The 25,408-nt window shown below is 41.3% G+C and overlaps 1 protein-coding gene across 1 annotated transcript; it reads left to right on the top strand.

Annotated features, from left to right (window-relative positions):
• The first annotated feature begins 689 nt into the window (after positions 1-689).
• KLHDC2 (kelch domain containing 2) lies at positions 690-25,408 on the top strand. The gene is made up of 13 exons (XM_063439804.1): positions 690-957; positions 5,599-5,678; positions 5,904-6,021; positions 8,017-8,132; positions 13,800-13,878; positions 14,755-14,838; positions 15,269-15,349; positions 15,445-15,503; positions 16,842-16,951; positions 19,235-19,307; positions 20,224-20,311; positions 23,142-23,194; positions 25,153-25,408. The coding sequence occupies exons 1-13, from the start codon at positions 799-801 to the stop codon at positions 25,277-25,279; spliced, it is 1,227 nt and encodes a 408-aa protein (XP_063295874.1). The 5' UTR covers positions 690-798; the 3' UTR covers positions 25,280-25,408.

The following is a 25,408-nucleotide window of genomic DNA, read 5'->3' as shown; positions in this document are numbered from 1 at the left end:
CATACAGACTGAAGTAGTTGTGGTGCTTGGCATAACCCTTTAATGTCTTTTTTTTTTTATCATCAAAGGGGGCCCTGAATCTGAACATAGTGAGGAACACTTAACTTTAAGAATGATATATTTATTATTATCAACTATCTCTCTAACAGCAAATTAATTCTACATATTTTGGTGCACAATTTTCACACACTGCCCATAACCATAAATAAGTGTGTATATCCATGAAAAATGGGGTATCTAATACAGCCCTATGCTCACCCCAGTTATGACCACCAGGGCACTGCTCCCACCTATGGCTGTCACCATGAATGCTACCTTCCCCAAACATGGCCGTCCAGCAAACTGCTGTCACGGAATGGCTGCCCTCACCAAGCATGGCCGCCCAGTATCAGATTTTCCGGAATTCGTCGAGTTCACGTGACGCAGTCAGTCCGCGCCGCATTCAGTAACCCATTGGACTATGTTTCCCCCAGCACTCGGCAATCTCCGGAGCCCCGCCTTTGCTGTGACATCTTAACCACGCCCTTCAATTAGGTATCCGATAGACAGGGTTAAGATCAGTGAGCGGGGCGGAGTTATGCCGCGAGGAGGGTGGTGGTGTGAAATTGTGGGCTGGTGGAGGCGGGCTTTAGAACCCGCCTATACTTCCAGTGGAGAGAGCACACAGCACTGGATCGAGGGACCGGTGTTCTTTCAGTCTGCGTCACAGGGGGCGGAGCTCCGGAGATTGCCGAGTGCTGTGGGAAACGCAATCTGATGGGTCCCAGAGTCTGATAGCACAGCGGCCAGTACCCAGGGATGGCAGATGGGAACGAGGAGCCCCAGGCGGAGTCCGAGGAGGAGGAGGAGGAGGAGGATTCCCCGGGAGGAGCGGCCAGTGACCGTGTCCCGGCGGAGCGCAGCGGCCATGTAGCTGTCACTGACGGGAGGAGGATGTTTGTCTGGGGGGGATACAAGGTGACATGGTGGGCTAAACCCCAGCTGGCTCCCTTTGTGAGACACGGGCCCTTATAATAATGGTTATTACTGGGCTCATACTGAACAATATCACTAGCCCACTGTTATATGGTATTACTGGGCCACCATAACTACCGCATTCAGGGTCTGTCCAGCTGGACACCATAACTACCGCATTCAGGGTCTGTCCAGCTGGACACCATAACTAGCGCATTCAGGGTCTGTCCAGCTGGACACCATAACTACCGCATTCAGGGTCTGTCCAGCTGGACACCATAACTACCGCATTCAGGGTCTGTCCAGCTGGACACCATAACTACCGCATACAGGGTCTGTCCAGCTGGACACCATAACTACCGCATTATTTATTTTTATTTATTATTGCCATTTATATAGCGCCAACAGATTCCGTAGCGCTTTACAATATTATGAGAGGGGGATTTAACTATAAATAGGACAATTACAAATAAACTTACAGGAACAATAGGTTGAAGAGGACCCTGCTCAAACGAGCTTACATTCTATAGGGTCTGTCCAGCTGGACACCATAACTACCGCATTCAGGGTCTGTCCAGACGGACACCATAACTACCGCATTCAGGGTCTGTCCAGATGGATACTAAAACTACCGCATTCAGGGTCTGTCCAGATGGATACTAAAACTACTGCATTCAGTGTCTGTCCAGATGGATACTAAAACTACCGCATTCAGTGTCTGTCCAGATGGATACTAAAACTACCGCATTCAGTGTCTCTCCAGATGGATACTAAAACTACCGCATTCAGTGTCTCTCCAGATGGACACTAAAACTACCGCATTCAGTGTCTCTCCAGATGGACACTAAAACTACCGCATTCATGGTCTGTCCAGCTGGACACCATAACTACCGCATTCATGGTCTGTCCAGCTGGACACCATAACTACCGCATTCAGGGTCTGTCCAGCTGGACACCATAACTACCGCATTCAGGGTCTGTCCAGCTGGACACCATAACTACCGCATTCAGGGTCTGTCCAGACGGACACCATAACTACCGCATTCAGTGTCTGTCCAGATGGATACTAAAACTACCGCATTCAGTGTCTCTCCAGATGGATACTAAAACTACCGCATTCAGTGTCTCTCCAGATGGACACCATAACTACCGCATTCAGTGTCTCTCCAGATGGACACCATAACTACCGCATTCAGGGTCTGTCCAGATTGACACCATAACTACCGCATTCAGGGTCTGTCTAGTTGGACACCATAACTACCGCATTCAGGGTCTGTCCAGCTGGACACCATAACTACCGCATTCAGTATCTGTCCAGTTCCCTAAGTCCACCCTGTCGTTCAGGCACGGGTATATCTATGGGATCTGTTTTAAACATTGTCAGTGGAGCCACATTGTTGCCACTTTCGGACTCTGTCTAACCTGGCTTCCATTACAAAAAAAAAAGATGGGGTCTGTTTTAAATATTCTAACTGGGATGTCATAACTACCGCTTTGTCTAGCCAACTCCCTAAATATATTGCGCTTACAGTTGCCAGATATACCTTGTTTTCTAGAGACACATATCACTTCATGGTGATTTTGGGCTGCACTTGAAAAGTGCTACACTGCAGGATGTGTCGCTAATATGCTACCGGAGGGCCATAAATATAGAAGGCTTACGAAATAAAAAGCTTTTAAAGCAAGTCTGTCACATATCCCATTTTAAACATAAGTGTTTTATAAAGATAACATCTCTATGAAATACTCACACTTACTGTGTTGGTGGAAAAAAAATCTTTGTAGGAAGGATCCCCCTGTCTCGTGGGATCCTCCATAGACCTCCACATACACCTCCATAGTGTTGTACTCTCACCGGCTCCTGACAGTCAAAGCTCAAGGAGTCTGTGACGGACAGGTTTAGGTAAGTATAACTTGCCTTCCATGGCCACTGGGATGTAACCACCAGGTATCTCTGCCAATTATGCCAAGGCCCCAGACGGTGACGGAGCCAATATAAAGGAGGGACACTCTTAAGAACACACAGTCACCATAGATGATTCCTATTGTGCAATCTACTGGCCTGTGACAACATGTATTTGTATCATGCGTTTATATGGGGAAATGCTTGGTGCACGTTGCTGTTCAGTTTTATTAGGCCCCACAATGTTTTACTTTGGAGAAACATTGGCTAGGCTGAGATGATCAGGTGGCTCATACATCTTAATTGATGGGAAGAAACTCTACTATTCGAAATACATGTTTTGTATTTATTATTATTCTTTATTCATTTGACAGCAAATATCAGCATTACAGGTTGCGAAACAAATGCACATATGACAAAAGTACAGTTTCAGATCTGTCAACATTTTAAGAAAAAGAGTGACAAATTAGTTTGGCAATGTTATTGTACAGCTCCTTTAGGGTAGTAGCATAATACAGTTATGAGCTTAATAAGTCCCAAAACCACAGTGGTCTTAGATAATTAGCAAGATCATGTCAATCGTTAATAGATAGGGAACCTGGAGTAAACAACAAAACAAATAATGAAGGTGTGGGGGGTGTCTGTATATGTAATGTTAGTTTCCCTTAAATTTTTAGCCCACCTGCAGCGTATGAACTCAGTAAACTGTAGGGCAGCACTTTTTACCTGTTGAAAGTTAGCGTAAAAAATGGGAAGGAAAACAGTATTTTAGTTTTAAGACTCCCACTGACTGCATTGTAATTTTGCAAAATCCCGCAATCAAAAGGTATCATTAGACAAACAGGGACTAAGTTGAGAGAAGGCAGAGATTCCACCATCAGGCATCTTCTCACATATTGTACCGTGGATCATAGATCCCAGTGGTGTTCTGCAATAATGTGACTTCTAGCTATGAACCACCAGGAGCCAATTAAAGAAGATGGTGACAACCACTGGGGATAAGTTCAGTAAAATATAATTAGTGAATTGTTGGGAATTCAGCATGAATGTTGCATTGTAACGGAGTGCCTGTACCCAGCATGGTACCTCAGCCGTAGTCTCAAAGATCCCGCAATGGAATAGTGAATTATATCTCCCATATACTCAAACATTAGTTGAGACAACTGGTTTTATTAGGAAAAAGCGCACACATTTATAACCAGACGCTCAGCACAGGGTCTCTATTCAGAACATTGTAAACCCGCCCAGGTGTCTCTGTGTCTGGAAGATAAGTGAGTTGGCCCTCGGTAAACTAATTATCTCCTGTATACAGAGTGTAATACAAAAATACCCCCAGAACACACATTAGACACTAACATATCCCCACATATCAAACATCCCTGGCCGGTATGATCCGAGTGCCCATTCTGTGAAAATAGCACCGGATCCATGTTGTATTGCCCAAATGCCGTTGGCTCAAAGTTTTAGCAATCGTTGTAACAAGGTTGACTGAGAAGAGTTCCATGCGGTCGGAGCCATACCTCGGTGAATTACCGGGGGCATTATCCTGGCATGGATGAGGAGCTGCCAGGTGGTTGCAGGGAGTGATTTGTTAGGTTTAAGGTGTAGTTGCTTCTCTCCAAAAAGCACTGTCCTGGGAAGTTGGGAAGGTGATGAAAGTCGAGGTACGAAAGGACCTGAACAATGGGCTGAGCCTGGCTGAACCGGAGTTCCAGGGTGACCATAGGTTACACCCGCCGCTAGCACCTGGACACTCCGGCTCCCTGACAACGTCTCCTGGGTAGTGAACATGGGGCAATGGGTGAGAGAAGTACACAAAAGTTGGAGGTGGCTTCGTAGATCATAGTCTTTATGTGAGTTCTTTACATACATTTTAAGCAAAATAAGTTAAATTGGACAAATAATCTTCAACTTCAGGATTTCCACCACAACTATTTGGACCATAGGAAAGCATTTGAGGGCTATTGCACATGCGCGGAAAAACCCTGCTCTGCTGCAATTAGCATCTCCTCATACAGATGCATTGATTCAATGCATCTCTATGGGGAGCGTTCAGCATGGAGACTGTGAATGTAAGCACTTCTAGTGGTCGCCTGAGTGACTGCCACTAGAGGTGTTCCTAGGCAGCAATGTAACCTCTGCCTTTTCTCTGAAAAATTGTAATACTAAAGCAAATACAAAAATACAAAATGTTGCTGCCTCCCAGGAGTAGTGGGAGTTTAAGCGCAGGGTTTAATATTGTACGTTTGTATTACACAGCCATGTTACAGTACTGCCGTCCACCCCTTTGTGTACCCTATTAAGGGTTAATAAGTGTGTAGGGATGAGAAAGATTTTATCTTTAAGCTGAAGACAGCACAGTGAATTGATAGTGTAGAACTCACCTAAGAGGTTTGCCTTGACGTGGCAGGTGAGCTTACACTTTAATGGCCATTGGAGTGATACTAAAAAACCTCCAGTTATTTAAATGTGCTTCGGGATTTGGGATTGTGTGCAAGTATATTTTTTGTATGTATTGCTGCTGATGTGTACTATAGTCATTGCTGCCGCCAAGGAGTAATGGAAGTTTGAGCACAGGGCTTTTAAAATCTTTTTTTTTTTTATTATTTGTATTTTTATATATAATATAATATATCATATGGATATTTAAAAAAAAAAAAAAAAAAGTCGAAATATTTGAAACACATATTAAATCAAGACCCATGTCTAAGAGCTGTTCCACTAATAATATAACTTTACAGAATGCTCCAGCCACAGAATTCTATGACTTTTACCTGCCGAGAGATGAAATTTGGGTATATGCCATGGACAATGGGATTTGGTGAGTGCCTGCAGTTTATATTCCAAACCTGAGATTTATTTAATATTTGTATACAAAGTGTTAAGATAATTAATACTTTAACATCTGATTTCAGATGTAACGAAATGATCAATTTAATTCAAAACACTTCATATACAATTACAAGTGCATTTTCCTTCAATATGATATATTTATTTTTTTAATGAATTTATTTAAAATGTTGATGTATTTTATTTGACATTCCAGGCAGAAGGTTAAAACCGGCGGTAATGTCCCCCCGTCTATGTCCGGAAGCTGTGCCGTGTGTGTAGATAAGGTCTTGTATTTGTTTGGTGGGCATCATGCCCATGGTAACACTAACCAGGTACGTTTAACACCTAAAACGTCATGCCAAACATATAAGGGGTTAGATATGATAAAGTTGAAAAACAATAAGTAAAACAAAGTAAAAAATGTGAATCTGATGAGTTTACTCACTAAACCGGGAATTGCGGAGAATCGACAATTCATGCCAGCATTTCAGATTGGACGGCCCTTTTGGGTGAGATCAGTTTGGTATGCAGCAGGTTAAGGATCTCTCTGTAATAGCCCATGAGACCAAACATGTTTTTGAAATACGTGGTTACTAACTGAAAGGTACGCTATTAATACATTTCTGCCCATTCTCAGTAGTCTTTTATCTTTTTGTTATGTGATTTGTTAGAATGCAATGCAGAACATACAATCAATAAACAAGCCTATAAATTGCTTTTGGATGGTTTCGTACTCCTTAATGCCTAGCCTCCATGCAACGTATACTCACCAATTATTCTCACAATACAAAGTATGTGGTCAAGGCCAGGCTTCATGCCCCTAAAAGTGCCTGGCTAACGGACGGTGCTCTGTTCCTATATTAAGGAATACCAATGACTTAATGACCTTGTCCTATGCAAAATTGTGTTATTTGATACTTACCATGCCTTTATTCTACCTACTTGTGATGCTTCTACCTTATATTGCAGTGTTCTATTTCTTTGTATGTACGTCTTGAAAACACAAAAAAAAGAATTAATAATATAAATGTAATAAGTTTACTCACTAAACCATGAATTGGGGATAACTGACAAATAACATTGAATTACAAAATTACTTGCACATGTATAGATTGAGAGAAAAACCTATTTAAAAATAGGTTGTCTCCCCAGCTTGACAATCAATTCTTCAGCATATACCCTTTATGCCACACAATTGACTGATTGGGAGAGCTGGAAAGACTTCCTACAGGTTGTCCTCCTGCTCTACAATCAAAGCAACCACAGCACATGTGCTCTGTTTGACAAGGCTTCTCCCCAACTGACACTGCTAGCGCTGGCCAGGTAGTATAGGAATTACACTGATGTCATTCAGTTTAGATGCTGGAAAATGGGCAGTGAAGCCATCATAGAGGAACTTTGCCATGTTTGAGGAAGTGTCCCCAAGCAAGGCAAGTCACATTTCTGCACAGGCAGACTCGAGGTGGATATTACAATCGTGTAACACCCACAAAAGTGAAGACATGGCAGCAGTAAACTGAGTTTATTTCTCAACATGTTTATTTAAATATATCAAGATATACTGATACATTATATATTCATGGTCTATGTGTAAGTTCTGTTACAGTTAACCTGCTAGGACAAGTTCACTTTACATCATTACTTGGCAGCAATGCTAGTTATGTTATGTTTTTATTAGATATTGTATTGTAGATAGAGGCCAATAAAATGTAGTGTATCCCTCATCCCCAGTGAGAATCTCCTAATAGTATTTGTACAATGCCACCACAAATGTAGCTGAACTAAATTTCCAATGATTCTTAGTAAGCACATATGCTTGCTGAGCATTATGGGAAATGTCGTTCAGAATCAGTCTGAAAGAAGGCCGTGCCTAATGCCACCTTTAGGGTGTGTCACTTAGACAGCCACTAGAGAGATTTCCTGGATGTAGTCCTGCAAAAATTACAGGACTGAGCTTTGGCACCTATGAAGAGATGCTGATTGGGGCACTATGGCGACTGTCGTGCATTCGCACTAACCTCCCAGTGCTTTTATATGGGGAAGTATTGGATTGGCTGAGCTCATCAGTATTAATGATCTCAGCCAATGGTGGCGTGGCGTGGTGACAGTTGCAAGACTAGCGCTGGGCAAAAGAAGGTAGGTTTTTACTCTTTAATTTGCTTAATTAAGCAGAGCCCTAATACTCTAAATAGGTACAACACTCTAGCTTTAGAAACATGTTTGCATTCCTAAAGCTAGTGCATTCCTTTAATGTTTATGATACGATTGTAATTAGATGTTTATATATTTTTGTGCATGCATTAATTTAATATTTGTTCCTGTTCCAGTTCTACATGTTGAATCTGAGTCCCAGAGATGGAGATCTCTTGTGGGAAAAAGTTGAATGCAAAGGAACTCCCCCATCCCCAAAGGACAAGCTTGGCGTCTGGGTTTACAAAAACAAGTGAGTAATACAGATTAGGAAGATTGGATGTGGTTCACTGTCTCTGTATGTTCATAGTGGCTATTTTCTAATGTGTTAATTGGCAGAAATGGACAATTAACTTTCAATTCTTAGGGCAAAATAACTTAATTGCACTAATTCTTCTACTCGTTTAAGTCTGTCTTTTTTGGTGAAAAATGTAAAATTCACATTTAAAGGGATCCTATAGTGCCAGGTAAACAAAGCCGTTTTCCTGGCACTAAAGGGTTACTAGGTCGCCCCCCCTCCCGCAGGGCTGAAGGGGTTACAACCCCTTCAGTCACTTACCTGAATCCAGCGCTGATGTCCCTCGGCTCTGGGTCAGGCTCCGCCCACGCTCCTCCCCTGCCGACGTCATCCGGCTGGGGAGACCTAATGCGCATGTGCAGCAATGAAAAGCATAGGACAATCTATCCAGCGTCAGATAATGGACCAAAAGTCTGTTTGGATTCCGGAAGCCCTCTAGTTGCTATGAGGACAGACTTAGAGCTGCAATGTAAAGCATAAAAAAAGTGCAAAAGGGTCACAGCACCCAGACTACTTCAATTAGATGAAGTGGTCTGGGTGCCTACAGTGTCCCTTTAATAATAATTAAAAAAAAAAATCAGACTTTACTGAATAACTCTGGCATAACTCCATAAGATTCAGCAATCAACCACATTTGATCTGATAACTTTTAATTCTTATTAAGCAGAGCAGATGTATGGGAATAACACTGATCATGCTAACTAGCGACTAGTCGTGTGCTCAAATCCATCTTACCTGAGCACAACAAATCAAATTCCTGTTAAATCTATGCCCGAACAAATCGATCCATCACGCAAATCCCGGATTGGACAATTTGTTCAGTTGTAGATTGACACTAATTTGATTTGTTTGTCTCAGGTGAAAATAATTTGTGCACAAGTCTACTAACAACCTTATAAACATTCACATGCACCTGTTAAAATACCATAATCATGCATCTGTGCTTTAGGCTGTAATGCTTTGCTATGGCATGCCTGCTTGGATTGTCTCCAGCTGAGGCTTTCCTGGCACTACTGCATATAGGTAATTGCTTGGAATTTTAGTTGCCCTCAGCAGTCTGCATTGAGATGCAGTGTCAATTTAACCATTCAAGGTAAAACATTGCTGTTTTGCAGAAATGGCAGTGTTTACCTTGAAGAGTTAAACACACCTCCAGTGGCTGTTACACTGACAGCCACTAAAGGCGCATCCATCATGTGTCATGGAAGTACCTATAGAAAAGCATCAGATTGGACATGGCATTGGAAGTTGCAGGAGGAGGATAGGTATGCAGTGGAGAGGGAGCATCGGTGCTGGAATAAGGCGAGTTAAACCATTTATTTTTTTATTTTTTAAAGGACACATGGGGGGGGGACCTGTATTACTACGGACAGGGACACTCTAGCATTAGGAATAGAGGTTTGTATTCCTAACACATTAGTGTTCCTTTTAATAGAAACTGCAGCCAAAGATGGTACTAAATTTTGGTCACAAGTAACTTTATAAGCACCAAAACAGCTTGCATTTTAATATAAAGTGCCATCGTTTAGGTTAAAGGATCACTGAAAGAACCATCACAACTTTGTATCGTTGCAAGGTTGATGATGCATAGAGTATCTCAGTCTACTCTAACCTGTAAGAGTGGCTTAGAATTGCTTAACTATGTAAAAATTGCTTCAGCTCTAAGCCTGACCCGTAGAGTTATCAGGTCAGCAGCGAATGACCATTCAAGGTTGCCTGTGCCAATTTTGTCCATGTTTTCTGTGTCTCATCTGTATGTTACATTAACAACTTAGGCTGAGTTCTCTCCACTCACAGGAAAGCGAGCTGGTCCAATATTGCATACATTGACTACATTTCTGTCGAGAGCTGCCCATAGTCTGATTAAGTAACCAGTGAACTGGGTGGTTTGTAACCGATAGCAGCCATGCTATGGCGGAGCAGTTGGTCCCACTGACTAGAACTACTCTTGGTAACAAACTACTTATCCCATCAGAACCCACTGTGGGATAACTGTCTCTTTCTGATGGAGGCATCTGCCTGCAGTTGATAAAATTTTGTAGGTTAAAAAATTACATTATTATAACCGTGTTTTTAAGTACACATGATAGTGCAGTACTTTAGAAAATGCAATAAAATATATAATATTGGGGCGGAGCTGAACAGGCAAGCTAACTAGATGCACATTGTAAGAGCTCCTGCAGTGTAGGCCCAAATTCTGCAAATAACCAGAGATTAACTGCTGAGATTTCCACACAAACCTGCCGGGAGAAGCAACTATGAACATCCCGGTGCCCAACTCGACCGAGAACCGCAGGGGTAAAATGAGGCCTAGTGGAGGCAGGGGGGGAAGGACGGCCGCATTCCCGCCGGATTCCAACTGCAACACATGAATGCAAACCACGCAGCCCCCCTCCCCTATGGACCGGTGGGGGATATCCCGGTCCCCTTCTGGTGGGCAACCCCGAACCCTGCACCAACAGACAAGCATAAAGACCTCCATAAGTACCAGGCGGACGGGGGCGCTCAAGATGGAGGGTTAATCCGACACGACAGTGTCCGACCAGCGACCTCTGGATGCAGGGGACACCGGAGATCACGCAAAAGATCCCATCACACTAATCTTTGACCGCTTCTGGGCCAAACTACAGGCACGCTCACAACCTGCAATGCCCGGTCAAGCGACACCCAGGAGGGAAAGAGCCAATGGCGGACGGCAGAATGGGAGCCCTCTCCAGGGCAACTCTAAGAATCCTGCATCAAACACACACATCTCGGGCCTTCCCAGGCTGAGAGCAAGAAGGGGAGTACCCCAGAGGCGCCGGCCACACCAGCGGAGAGAGGAAAAACGAATACCTCAGCGACATGATCTGACTCCCCGCACCAACCCGAAAGGGCCGACCCTGGACCAAGAAAGTTCTCAGGCTCGTGGCCTACGAGCGCCAGCTCTCCCACAGTCTCAGGGCAGGAGAGGATCCCCGCAGCCGAGACGCCGCGGCCCTGCCCTATCGAGACAGAACCTCAACATGAGGCCCAAATCTGGACCTGCAGCGACGAGACTCTCACCCTGATACAAGCCCGAGGGACGAACTCCCTCCTCACCACTGCAGCCTTAAGTGACTACATGGATGTCTTCATCCACACCAGACATGCGGGACTCTGCACGGCGTCGAAGTGAGGCCAGCAACTAACGGCTCCCAGGGCAGATGCAGACCTGCCAAGCCGGGGCATCGGCTGACAGTGCCACATGCTCCCGAGTGAGGTACCTGTGCCCCCCTCAGGACTTACTGATATACCCTAGCCGTTGATACCCAGGTGGTCAATAATGTCAATGTTAAGCTACAGTTAAAGTTCTGCCAACCGTAAGGGACTGGGGCCATACGAAACAGGTTTCCTTACCATGTTCTATGTTAGCAATCGGAGATAGCCTTAACACATCTTGGCAAATACGGATTCTCCATATGTTTTATACAAGCATCCAGTGTTCTCTTTTATTTGTTTTATAATGGCAAACAGTACCTTCTTTTATATGAGTTATATAGGCAATACGTGATACCTTGCAAATGTCCTATGGTGGCAGACGGTTATACCCTTTACACGCTCTCTCTTAGCAATCAGCGATGCCTTTATATTGGCAACCGGTGACAAGCCAAGATATGGTACATTATTTTACTCAGTGCAGCATCACCCTCAGCCACAACCTAACCTGTATTTCACTACTGCAACACATTTCCGCTTGTTACTATTGTAACCGGCAGATATCCCCGCCAAGAAATACACTGAATGGACATATCACCCCCAGACATTAACGCATCTCGGCCGGTCAAATATCACAATGCGCTGCCTTAGTCCATAAATAATGAACATGTTTGTTGATGTCGATAATAATAATTGTATTTTTTAATTTTACTGTTAATTATATCCATTAAGTGTGTTCATCGATGAAGTGGCACCGGCGCGCAACATGTGGTTTTACCTGAGTTAAATAGCATGGCATGAGCCGAGTTATCTCAAAAATCTATCTGTTGTACCCATGACGTTCTCTTTGGCATAAATCATTGCTGACAGGCTCGTACAAGTATGATTACCTTACATGATATACCTAACTCTTATAAAAACAAGCCTTTGAACCACATGCTGTGCTGCCACTCTGTTATGTTAATATGGCATATCTGACGATGCTCTCATAAGGGGGTCAGCCTGCTTGGGCATTATGTGTATAATAAAAGGTAGGTCGGATAATTGAGCAGTTAAGCAGAATAGCGAGAGAACCAAAAACCCATAGCATGGCATATATGTGTCCCCTCAGACCACCCCTTATGTCACTGCGCATATTAGGATGGTACGCAACAATATAGTTTTTGGAGCAGTGTTCTTTTTTTTAATTTTTTTTTTATTTTACCTTATTACTTAGTAACAGGCATACTACGACTGCCGATTTACTATACCTATTGTTATTGACCATAAGCTTACACCCTGTATTACCAAAATGTGCGACTGAACTTTGTCATGATGATGTTTTGCTTTACTGTGCATGCCGTCGTGGCACCACAGGCGTGTTTGTACATCTTGTTGCACGAAAAAAAAAGAATGAGAAAAAAAAAAAAAAAGAATTACACTGAATGCAGACTTAGCCTATGGAAAAATAATATAAGTAAAGTGTATTACTAACATGTAAGCCCATTTCACTTGACTTACTTTTAACCCTTACAAGCGGAACATAGATCAGCCTGACAATTCTTACTGTTTAACACTTTTCTCTGAATTTCAAAACAAAAATATGATCCCACTTTAAAAGGCATGACACTAGTTTTTGGTGTCTCAGTTAACTGCTGTCCCCTGCATCCACGATGACTTTAAGCAGACTTGGTGGGTATACCTCCTTAGGCGTGTTATAGCTGTGACGACGTACTTCTCCGTCTCTAAAGCTAATTCACTAAAAACACAAAATGAGGCATAGTATAGCAGTATATGTGATGTCATGCTACCTTCCTATTTACCCTTACTGTACTGACGCAGGTATACCCTTACTGAACGTACAATCTTATACAAGTCACAAGGAACAGCTGACAAATCTCTATGCATTAACATCTTCTTGTTTCACGTACTAAACCTACACATAAGCTACTTGAAACAGAACTGACCTATCATATTAATATAAAATTGTGCAAGTATTGATACTGAGAAGCATGTGGATTGCCGTTGGGGTACCACATGCGCGTTGTGATATCTTTATGCACTACAAAAATAAAGAATTATAAAAAAATATATATACATATATAATATTAGCAGCATGTTTGCTTTCATTATTGTTATCTTTTTTTAAAGTAGACAGGTTAACTGGAAACCCCATCATTTATGCTTGGAGATTTTCTTAAGGGTTTCTTTATAAAGATCACCAATTTTATATTTATGAGCGGTTTGTTGTGCTTTGATTGCAATATTTATTTTGTGAATGTAATTTACATTGTTGGAAATGTTCCTATAGTTCACTGCCAAGTCTTACAAACTGGAAAGGTGAGATGTTTAAGGGTGAGGAAATGGGTGGAACTAAGAGCCAGATCCTCTATGCTTTCATTTACCAACATATTTTGTGAAGCTTGATCAATAGTGTCTGACCTTGTCCACGTGTTTGTGTTCTAGGCTGTTCTATTTTGGTGGATATGGATATTATCAGGAGGACTCAGTTGGGACATTCGAATTTGATGAAACCTCCTTTGCCGTAAGTGAAAATCCTTTTAATGGTTCCAGGGATCTGTTCGGTGTCTGTGTCTGAATGTTCTATGGTTTGGCTTTATAGAGTGCAGTGAAATGTGTAGTTGGCTAAGTAAGTTAATCTATTTCACAGATTTCAAATCTTCAGTAGCCCAATAATCAAGCCATTCCTAAAATAATCTAGAGCTAAAATAATCTAGAGCAGTCCTCAAGAACCCTCTAACAGTTCAGCACCAGTTGTGTCAAAGGTGTTTTTAGAAAGAAAGAAAAAAAAAAAACACACTTTAGACACAACAGGGTAATCCTTAATTGCTGGACTGTTAGAGGATACTTGAGGACTGGGTTGGAAACCCCTGATCTAGAGCAATGTTTCCCAAACCAGTCATCAAGACCCACCAACAGTCCAGGTTTTGTTAGTATCCCCATTAGAATAAAACAGAGAAATGCATAAATCCTGGATTGTTGGTGGGCCATGAGGACTGGTTTGGGAACCACGGATCTGGAGCATATAAATTAGATTGATACAGTCCAGTAAATCTTTTTGTTTGTGCGTGTCTGAGAGAAGTGAGCGCAAGAGAACAGCCAAGCAAGAGAAAGAGAGCATGGCAGAAACAATGTGAAGAGGAGAGCGTGATAAACCGACAGGGAGGTGGGAGAAGAGCATTACCGAAAATGGCAGAGAAGAAGCGAGTATGAGTGGTGGGACTGACTGAAATGGTGGGCAGTGAGGAGGTGTGCATTACAGAACTGATTGGCAGGGGATGGTTGAGAGTCACAGACCTGTCTGGCTGGGCAATAGGGAGTATAGCAGAAGCATGGCACACTAGAATTTTGGGAAAGTAAATATTGACAGAAGTCAAAATGTCATCATGTATTTTTGCAGAATGCCAGCCTCCCCAGAGGGTGGAACAACCATGTACACATACTCAGCCTTGAGAACTTCACCTGGAGCCGAGCTATAACCACCGTAAGAGGACCATTCACTTTTGTACTTTTGCAGGGGACATGTCGATGTGGCTGTAAAGGCCTCCTAATGGGAACTATGTTTGGACCAATACTGCATTCCATTATTTTGCTATGTCTCTATATACCTGGGCCATTGAGCCAACTTGCCCCATTGAGTTGAAACTTGACTTTAATTATGGCTATGGTGAGAGGATAGTTTTAAACCTCAGGCATGCCATGCCAATTATGTAAATACTTGTTTTTGTTTATTTTTTTTAAACAGTTGTATTTGTGAGTTTTGGAATCCATCCAGGTGATGGCTAATATAAACTATAATTATGTCTGCTGGAACCACAGCTATTTTTACTTCTATCTGTAACTTAGCATTGTTTATTCTTAATCTTAATCGTGACGTTCTCAGACTGTTGACAAATGTGTTGTATCCTCACCAGGGTAAAAGCCCCTCTCCTCGAGCTGCACATGCTTGCGCCACCATTGGAAACAGAGGTTATGTGTTTGGTGGCAGGTACAGGGTTAGTACACTTTTTTTTATAGGTTTCTGTTATGATCCTTCTGTTTGCGTTTTTCATGAAACCAGCACTAACAGTCTTTCTTTTATACCTTTTAGGACTCCCGAATTAATGACCTGTATTATCTGAATTTTGATACGTGGGAATGGCACGAAGTGTAAGTGTTTTTACTTCTTCCCAATTGGTTGGTGGAGAGAATTATTGCTGTTATTTCAGGACATACCAACTTGTCATTTTGGAATACCAATTTTGAAATAACAATTAGATTATTCTATTAGCTCCAAAAGGACCCTTTACATTCTTTGGCATTTTAACAATTTGGATTTATGGTTTTTATTGCAGCATGAAATAACCCACTAAAGAACAGCAGAGCCGGACAGACCTAACAGTCCTCATTAAGCAGAACATTCCATGTTGCCCTAAAGGGATACCCTAAGCACCAAAACCATTTTAACTTAATAAAGCAGTTTTGTATAGATAATTCCCCAGCAGTGTCAGTGCTTAATTCTCTACTCTATAAATCACTTTTGTTTCTGTTTATGCAGCCCTAGCCACAGATCCCCTGCTGTGACTCATACAGCTTCCTGGGAAAAAAAAAGTTTCAGTTTCAAACCAATCTTAAAGCACAATGTGTTTACTTAGAAGTTAATCTCTGTAAAAACACACAGGAGGCTGCTGCAGACTCTAGCAGGTGGTTAATAGAGAAGGAGATAAGAAATTGTAAATTAAACACACTGTGCAACAAGGAAGAGTCAAAATGAATCTCTTTTTAAGGAAGTGTTGGAAGGCTGTGTGAGAATCTCTTTTGAGAGATGTAGCTATGGGTGCCTTAACAAGTGATTTAACTCTCAAATGGCAGAGAATTGAGCAGTGAGATTGCAGGGTAAAATATATATATATATATATATATATATATATATATATATAACAAATTTTACTTCCACTTCATTTAAGTTCCCCTTTAGGGTCCATATTGTAATAACACATCTGTTAAAGTGTCTCAGTCACCTTAAAATAATATTTTTGAGTATTTCCTAAAGACAACATCTTTGCAAAATACTGATAACGAGTGCATTGGAGTTTCAAAAAAAAAATATTATAAAATAAAGTAGGGACTACTTTGTCTTATGGTTAAACCATTACTTCCCAATGCCATCGCTGGCAACAGATGTGAGAATCAGGCATTGTCTCGTTCATCACGAGACAACATCTATGGAGACTCTCACAGGATCCTCTATAGATATTAGTGTTGTACTCTTGTGTATACAACACTTACGTGGTCTGAATAATGCACACGGTGGTACCCGTGGGAAATAGTTTCAGGTAGATTTCATTTACCTCTGCTGCAAAATATCCTTTAAAGTTGACCGAGACATTTTTAAGTAGCTCATGATTATCTTGTCACACTTTATTCTGCCAGGTCAGATCACTCAGGATTGTTTAGGCCATCAGCTAACCGAACAGATGTGTATTATAATCTCATTTCTTGATGTAGGATAGCGCAAGGTGCGAATCCAGTGGGGCGGTCCTGGCATTCTTTAACACAGGCTTCATCACACAGCCTCTTCCTGTTTGGGGGGTTCACCACCGAGAAACAACCACTGAGTAAGTGATTATTTTATGACAGACATAGAATTTTATATGGAATATATTGATTTTATTCAGCTGCTCCCTCCTTTAGGTCTTCCACTATGTTAGTAGCCTTGACAATGTCAAATGTGTTAGTGGTTTCTCCGGAAATGATTGATCGGTACTTGTCAAATTGACACCCCTTTGTGTTCCTCTTCAAAGTGTTATAGACTTATTGATTATTGATTTCTTAATAGCATATTGTCAGCTGTGAGTAAATTAAGCCAATTTCCCTTCTACACCTGAAATAATTTCACGTAAAATATATGCACGTTTGATTAACTAGTTTGTCCGGGCTCTCTTTTCAGTAAATAAAGAGAGAGCTACATTTTGACCTTTTCAAGATATATATCCTTGAAAGGAAGTTCATCTTGTCGAGTTGTAAAAAGCTTCATGTACGTATTTAATTGACTAATGTAACAGAGCACAGACCTATTTCTGTTGAGCGTCAGGAATTTCCATCGCCATCGTTAAACGCCTGCTCTGTCACCTAATCTGTACACTCTCTGTAAACACAAGATAAACCACGAACGGACCAGAATTGGTTGGCTGTTAATTGAAAAGTACTAATAAAGTTATAGCATTGAAGAGAACTTGTCATCCACAAATATGTCTGTGACAAGGTCCACAGGTTTAATAAAGTTACCAAGCATGGATAACCTTGGCACCCCTGATGTGTGTGTGTGCATAAACTACATTTCCCATGATGCTTGGCTAGCCTTTAGCTCCCAAACAAATGGGGTGCTGAGGTTAGCAAAATAATTCATCAATTACACCAGCAAAATCATTGAAGAATGTATTAAATGCTAGGCGTTATTGGATCGACCAGATGAGCATGCAGCTGCAGTATTTCTTATTTATATCTCTATGCCCATGGTGCAAAGTAAATGTTTCGTAGTGAGCCACCAAATCGTGTCCAGCTGTCCAAATTTGCTGCTGCAACTGAAATTTTGGTATGTGATACCCATTGGGTTGTTCATAAAAAACAGATTTTATTATTTCAGTAATATTTGCACGTCTATATGTTTATCTGTTAATCAGTAGGATCCCTATACAAGTTTGTAAATGAACAAATCCTCTGATACAGACTAGGGGAATTTCCAACATAACTCCAACCAAACTTTTCCTATAGACTTACCTTAAATCCCGTCTTCTACACCAACTCTTACTCTAATGTTACCTTTATTTGTTAAAGAAACACTGCACTCAATATAACAACTCCATCTAATTAGGGTGTTCTAGTACCTACTATAGAACCCACCCTTGTCTTTGTCTCCAAAATGCTTTCTTTTAACAGTTAGAAGGCTTGGAAACGTGGCTTCAACCCACGCTTTCTAACCCTCTGGATAGGAGAGCTGGGATTGTTACTTCCAGGATCTCATACCCAGGCATTCCATGACATCAGGCATGCATGCGCAGTGCCATCATGACTTGTCAGAGAATAGATGCATTTGATGATTCTCTAAAAAGAGAATGATTGGCTGATTGTGATGAGCTCTGCGCATATGCCTACTGTCCAAACTGCTCCTCTGTGAGGTGCATTGGATTGGACTGTCATCCTGGAGGCACGCAAGGAGGGGCGGGTGGTAGCACCGAGGGAGACTCTGCTCTAGATTAACCCCTTAAGGACACAGGACATGTGTGATATGTCACGATTCCCTTTTATTCCAGAAGTTTGGTCCTTAAGGGGTTAAAGGTGAGTAAAAATAATTGAATTTTGTATTTCAGTACGATCACGGGGGGCCTGCAACTAGCTAGAGACCGAAATAACATAGTGTTGTAGTGTAGTGTCCCTTAACCCCTTAAGGACACATGACATGTGTGACATGTCATGATTCCCTTTTATTCCAGAAGTTTGGTCCTTAAGGGGTTAAAGGAAGTGGGATTGAACTTTAAATTGATTAAAATTCCTGGCCACTGAAGCCCGCCAGGTCTATTTCACATTCACTAGGGGTAAATTTTTATTTGTCAGGGTTACATTTTCACTCACTAGGGGTGAGTGGAAATTTTGAGCCTTGCGCTATAAGATATATGCAAGAAGAATGGCTACTCACCAGTGTATAAAGTCCAATATCCCGTTTTTCACAATTGGTGTGTTAACAACATAGAGCTTATTTCTTATGGGCCTTAAATAGTTCTTTAGCTTTTAATCCGCTTTTTAGAACAATCTGTAGCACTATTTTGCATGTCCTGTCCAATAAGGTTTCAATTGAAATGTAAATATTCTTGCCTACTGAAACCTGTCTGATCTGAATGCAGGTGATGCGTGGATTTACAACCTCTCTACAAATGAGTGGCTCCCATTCAAGAACAATCACTCTGAGAAACCAAGGTGAGTGGTGCTGGGAAGTGTAACTAGCATACAGAAAATGCAAAGATCAAGCAATCAGTCCATTAACAGCAATAGTTATCCTTGGCCCCACAATTTCCATGAAGCATTTGCCAGCCTATAGACGTACGAAAACGTACACATTGTACAAGGGCAATGTCACATATCAGTGGCTCTGATAGTTGTTTATGAATTAAAAACAGAATTGCAAACGATAAGCAAAAACTGCTAACTTGGGAAAAAAAAAAAAAAACTCTAACTTGGATATTAAAGAAACACTATAATCACCATAACAACTACAGGTTAATGTCTATAGCCTGTTCCTGTAGGAATTTTACTATAAACCCTGCCTTTTCATAGATGAGGCAATGTTTACATTGCTGCCTGGTAGCACTTCTAGTGGTAGTCACTCAGATGGCCACTAGAGGTGCTTACTGTATCAGTGCTGCACAGTGTGGAGCACCTATGTTCAGCGTCTCCACAGGCCGAGACCAGCGCGGTGTGGGAGAAAAGGTGAGTAAAATCACTCTTAATATCGCGAGAAAGGGGGCTAGGGACCTTATGCTGCATTCCAGCACCTGACACTATAGTGTTCCTTTTAAAATCACTTGGTTTATGCTGCCCTAGTAACTCCTTCAGTACACACTTGATGAAGAAGAGCCTACATTTTTGAGCTTCCCTTATCTTAGTGTGAAATTTAAAATGTCTTATCTCCTGCTCTGTTAGTAGCCTGATAGTCAATGGCACAACCCTGTTTGTGCTCTGTAAAAATGTTTTGATTAAGGCTGCATAAACAAAGTGATTTAACGGTTAACCGGCATAATCTATACAAATCTGCTTCGATACTTAGTGTCCCTTAACTTGAACATTGTGACCCTGCAGAAATGAGGGATGTTATCCTTTTGTGTTTGTTTTGCAGGTTGTGGCATACAGCCTGTGCCAGTAAAGAAGGTGAAATCTTTGTCTTTGGAGGGTGTGCCAACAATCTTCTCGCTCATGAAAAAGCGGTAACATTTTTGTTCTAAATACATTTTAATTTGCACCAAATTCATTTAAACCCTCTGATCAGCTTTCTCTGCTACTGTGGTGGTTTGTGGCGCTCATGCACTCTGGGCACTAACACAACTAAGTGCATTTGATTTTTTTTTTTTTTTTTTTACATTATGCACATACAAATTAAATATAACATACTTTTATACATAAATGTACAAAAAAAAAAGACATCAGTCTTGCTGAAGCTTATTTCCCTTTTTCTTTCTCCTTATTAATTAAGTCAGCAAGGGCTGAGAGACAAACATGTAAAATAAACAATTATCTTGGCATGGAGACTTCCCTCGCAAAATGAGATTCCTTCAGGGCATTGTGAGGATTATTCACTTGCGAGCCAATTTGTTCTTTCCTTTTGACTTCCCTTAGATTTGTTTAGCCAACCAGGTTTCCCATATTTCCTTGTGTATGAACATTTTCTGTCTTGCGAAGTAAGCATTGATGAGAAATCTGATTCTTAATCCTTAACCATTCTATTTCACCTTGGTTTTTCCATTGCCTTGCTATTACGATTTTCATAGCTAATAATATCTGTATTGTCAAGGCTTTATTAGAAAAACTTAGATTATCTCATCCAAAATGAAATCAAGCAGTTTCTGATGACATTGGGATAATAATGCCCGTTAGTTCTGAAATTAAGGAGTAATTTCGATTTTCTCACAAGACCACCATGTGTATCACATTACCAAGGTGTTTATTACATTTCCTGCACAGAGGGTTTTCTTTAGCTTTAAATTTCTGTAATGTCTCTGGGTATAAATGCCATCTGTATACAACTTTGAAATGAAGTTCCTATAGTGAGAGGCAGTGAGTTATCTTTCCTATTTGGGTCCAGCTTTCCCACCATAATTCCCTGTCTTTATGGGTTGATATATCCTTACCCCATGAGTCTAGGGCTTTAACTTTTATTATGGGTAAATTACTTTCCAGCAAGTCATACCATGCTCTCATTATTATTTTTGGTCAAGTTGTTGCCCAGTAACTTATCAAATTGATCTTTGAATATTTTTTTTTCTGGAATTACAATTAAGTTAGAACGTAGATAATGCTTAATTCTCATTAACTGTGCAACCAAATTCGCTTTGAAGCTGGATTTTAGTTTTAAACTTTTTATTTTTTTAAAGTATAGATCTTGAACTAAGCATTTGAATGGTTTTAGCCTTCTATCTATGCGCTGTCTTTCCTTTTGCTAAAACAATATTAAGAAAAAGTGACTTGCAGCATAACCCCCCTGGCTTTAAATGTTGAGAAAATCATAATAGATATGATTCATATTTTAAAAACCTATTAACGCTATAAAGGAAGACTGCTCACCATATCCACTTTGCGTCAGTGAAGTAGTTATGGTGCCTGGAGTCCACTAGCACCTTCTTACCTTTTAAGTGTTAAACCATTTTCGAATAGTTTGACACTTAAGTGGAGTCAACTAGCACCAGTCCAGCTTCCTTGGTCCAGAAGCATTTGCTTGAACAACAGTGATAGACTGAAAGTGTCACCTGAAACTCTCTCACTGGCTGCCCATAATAATGCTTCACAAATGGAAGTATATTTCTGAAGCGTTACTCAGCATGGGTGGTCAATGATTAACTGACACACTCAGCCTAGCAGCCTAAGGAGAGGAAGCAGGATCGCCACCTGGGGGACTTCGCTAAAACAGTTTTAGAAATAACAGTTCTAAGAAGGTGCCGGTGGACGCTGGGTACTATAATCATTTTGTTGACATTAGGTGGTTATGGTGTGCAGAGTGCCCTTTAAAATACAAATAAAAAGAAGGGCAGGGGAGCGGGGGAGGCAATTCCAATATGGCTGCCTCCACAATGAAACATCAGCAGATCTTCTGGTAATTCCAACTAAATTAAGCTTGCTTAGATGAAAATAAAGTATCATTGTAAAGGTAATCGTGGACAAACATTTTGAAATGACAGTGACACTTCAACAGCTATAGAGCCAGACCGTGTTGATGTTGTATGTAACATATTGTTGATTAATGCTACACTGTGTCAAACTGTTTTATTTAAAGGTGAACTACAGTAGCTCACGGTGGTTATTCACCGTTTCTTAAACTATTTGGAGGGGAGGGTCTTTGATAAAATTGGGGTATTTTACAGCACCCATAGTCATTTGAGCTGCACTTATAATGCAGAAACTACAGTTCAGCAGTTGCAATGCAAATCTATCAAACATGGATAGCATGACCACCTAGGTCAGTAATGTAGAAATATAGTGGTTATGGTGCTCAGTGTACCTTTTATAAAAAGGAATAGTTACCTGTGACTGTAAACACTATTCTAGTTTATTCACTTATTAGAAACTCGTGGCAAATTGAAACTCAATCTAAATTACCCGTGCAGGAACTAGATAACCTGGAAAATGTTTCAACTTGGCAATTTGATATAACACTTGCTGCTTAGTAAGTAAAGTAAACCTGTACTGAATTATTCACTGGTATGAACGGTGCAGCTAAGGTAAATAAAGCCCATTTTATTTGTGCTATGTGACCTAGGCACACATTGATCTTCTGATCATACATTTCCACAAGCCTGAATGTGTAAAGGAACCTCCAGGCTTGCAGTGGAAAGTACATTTTAAGGCCTGGCTATTAGTGTAGGACTTTAACCCCTTAAGGACCAAACTTCTGGAATAAAAGGGAATCATGACGTGTCACACACGTCATGTGTCCTTAAGGGGTTAAGGTTTATTTTTTAGTGTTAATTTTTTATTTATTTTTTTAATGTATTGTTCATGCAATGTTACATTTTCTGCACTGATAACCTGCTTTTTTTCACCCAGGCTCACAGCAATGAAGTTTTAATATTTCCGATTCAACCCAAATCCCTAGTCAGGTAAAATTTTGTTTTGCGTTCTCGTATATGACTTGATTGAATTAGAAGCATTGCTTATGCTACAGTAGACCTGAGAGACATTGCTTCTCACTTGTAATGCAAAAAGGTGTGGCAAACATATGCTGATACCCGTTTAATCAATGTTCAAACAATGGTGCAGTTCTAATTTGTGATGCTTTGTTTGTTACATTAGCAAGATACTGTCTGCCACTGAAGCTTTTTTTTTTTCTTCTCATTACAAGCATTCAAATTATCATAGATCACTTAACATAGAAGACAGAGAATCTGATACCTGTGTGCATTGTAAAAATGTTAAAATCACATTATGGAACAGTTTGATTATAATGGAACTGGTGTTCAAGGTGAAGGCATTGTCTACAGCAGGGGTAGGCAACCTTTTAGCAGCACTGTGCCGATATAGGATTGAGATGTCCCGTAGCGTGCCGGTCCTATTTTTGTTAAATTGAGGTGTGTATGCTGCCGTATTCTGCTTGTGTTATTTATACTGTTACTGTACACCCTGGTATAAGAGGGGTTAATACCGCTGAGGACGTTCCCTTTCCGAATGAAGAAGCAGCTAACAGCAGTTCCAATTAGCCGAACAGGAACCATACGAAATCTTTCATGAGCCAAACAGCCAAACGAGTAAATCATACGAATCCAATACCCCCAAGTACGAGACCAAGCTCCGTATTGAGGGTTAAGCAGAGATCTGGTTTATTGAGGGCTACCTGCCCGGTATTTATGCAGGTCTCCCAGCTGGTGGACACTCCCCTAGGGGACCAGATGGAAGACTGGGACAATGTGGATACAGTAGCCAATCACAGTGGCACAAGCATAAACACTCCCCTTTGATGTAGATAAACCCTCCTCTCTATCTTGGAGATAATTGGGAAGTAATCCAATTATCTCCATGGATAGAGGCTAAACTCCATTTTGTACCTGAACATAAAAATACAATAAAATCAAATACTTTACATTACATGAACAGAATCCCCACATTCAACGTATCCCCAGATAGCTGGGATCTGAGCGCACATTATTACCGAATGCCGCTCAGATCCTATGCATACAGTTCAATCGCCATGGAGCCAAAGTCTTTCACATTGTCTTTCGGTATACGAACGGGCTCCATGGGATGGCTATCTGGGGTGCGTCTATTCGTGCCGTAAAGTACCGAACAGACCTACGTTCGTGTGCTGGATGGCAGAGAAGGGAGGTCGGCGGCTTCAGCGGTGTTCGTGCAAAATAGTGTCCGTTTTCAGTTCCATAGTTTGGGTGCCGAACACCGCTGGCCGTTCGGGACTTTAAAATGGCTACAGCCACGTGGGAGTTACACGAACAGCGACCTCCCAACGTTCACCAATTAAGCTGCGGTTAACATAGACGAAGGCAACGGAATAGAGCATAGTTCCAAGACAGAGGGGTCTGTCACATACTGTAATTGCTTTGTATCGTTGTGCGGATTGTATATATGTTTGTTTGTGGGCTGTTAGTATTATTTGTATGAGGGGAGGGTTATTCTGCATTTCTGTGTAAATCTAGCAGTGTGGATGGCTTCCCTGGGGTCCAATGGGGACCAAGCTGGCCAGGTACAGGTCAAGGACAGGAGCTGCAACAGCAGCTGCAGGCTGCTCTACTACATTGTGGATTCCCATTCACAAGTGTTGGGAGGAAGTGATCTGAGATCACTTACTCTATGTGCTGCAATGTATAAATTGAGGATTTTCCTTCACCACCTCTTCGTATTAGCAGATATCTGAAGTTTCACTGGGACTCCTGATAAGCCAGAGCTTGTTTGGCTGTAGCAGCCTTGAGTGCCGTGCAAAGACACCTTGAGTGCCGTGCATGGCACTAGTGCCGGAGGTTGCCTACCCCTGGTCTACAGTTTCAGTGCTTTGAACATATTCCTGCGGTTTACAATTTAATGACATTATAATGTGTTTTCCCTCCCACAGGCTCTGTCTGGAGGCAGTCATATCATTCAGGGATATGTTGGCCAACTCTCTTGATCATCTTCCAAAACACCTCCTTCTTAACATCCATCAGAGGTTTGCACACAGTAACAAAACCTCAGGCTCTTGATGTTCCTGACCTGAATAGATTGTGTATTTAGGGTTTGTTTGTGTTAGTGTAAATATTGCTTGTAGTTGACAAACTGAGACCTTATTTTAGGGTAAATAATATGTACAATAAATGTGTTCTAAGACATAA

Source organism: Pelobates fuscus, chromosome 13 (assembly GCF_036172605.1).
Source record: "Pelobates fuscus isolate aPelFus1 chromosome 13, aPelFus1.pri, whole genome shotgun sequence".
Taxonomy (NCBI): Eukaryota; Metazoa; Chordata; class Amphibia; order Anura; family Pelobatidae; genus Pelobates; species Pelobates fuscus.
This window is presented reverse-complemented; position numbering and strand designations above follow the sequence as displayed.

What these genes read in the sequence shown, in the direction of transcription:
- KLHDC2 (XM_063439804.1), top strand. Translation starts at nt 799, where the DNA reads ATGGCAGATGGGAACGAGGAGCCCCAGGCGGAGTCCGAGGAGGAGGAG. An exon ending in GTCTGGGTTTACAAAAACAA is followed by an intron (nt 8,133 to 13,799) that starts GTGAGTAATACA and finishes TTTGTGTTCTAG; the next exon opens with GCTGTTCTATTTTGGTGGAT. An exon ending in TTCTCGCTCATGAAAAAGCG is followed by an intron (nt 20,312 to 23,141) that starts GTAACATTTTTG and finishes TTTTTCACCCAG; the next exon opens with GCTCACAGCAATGAAGTTTT.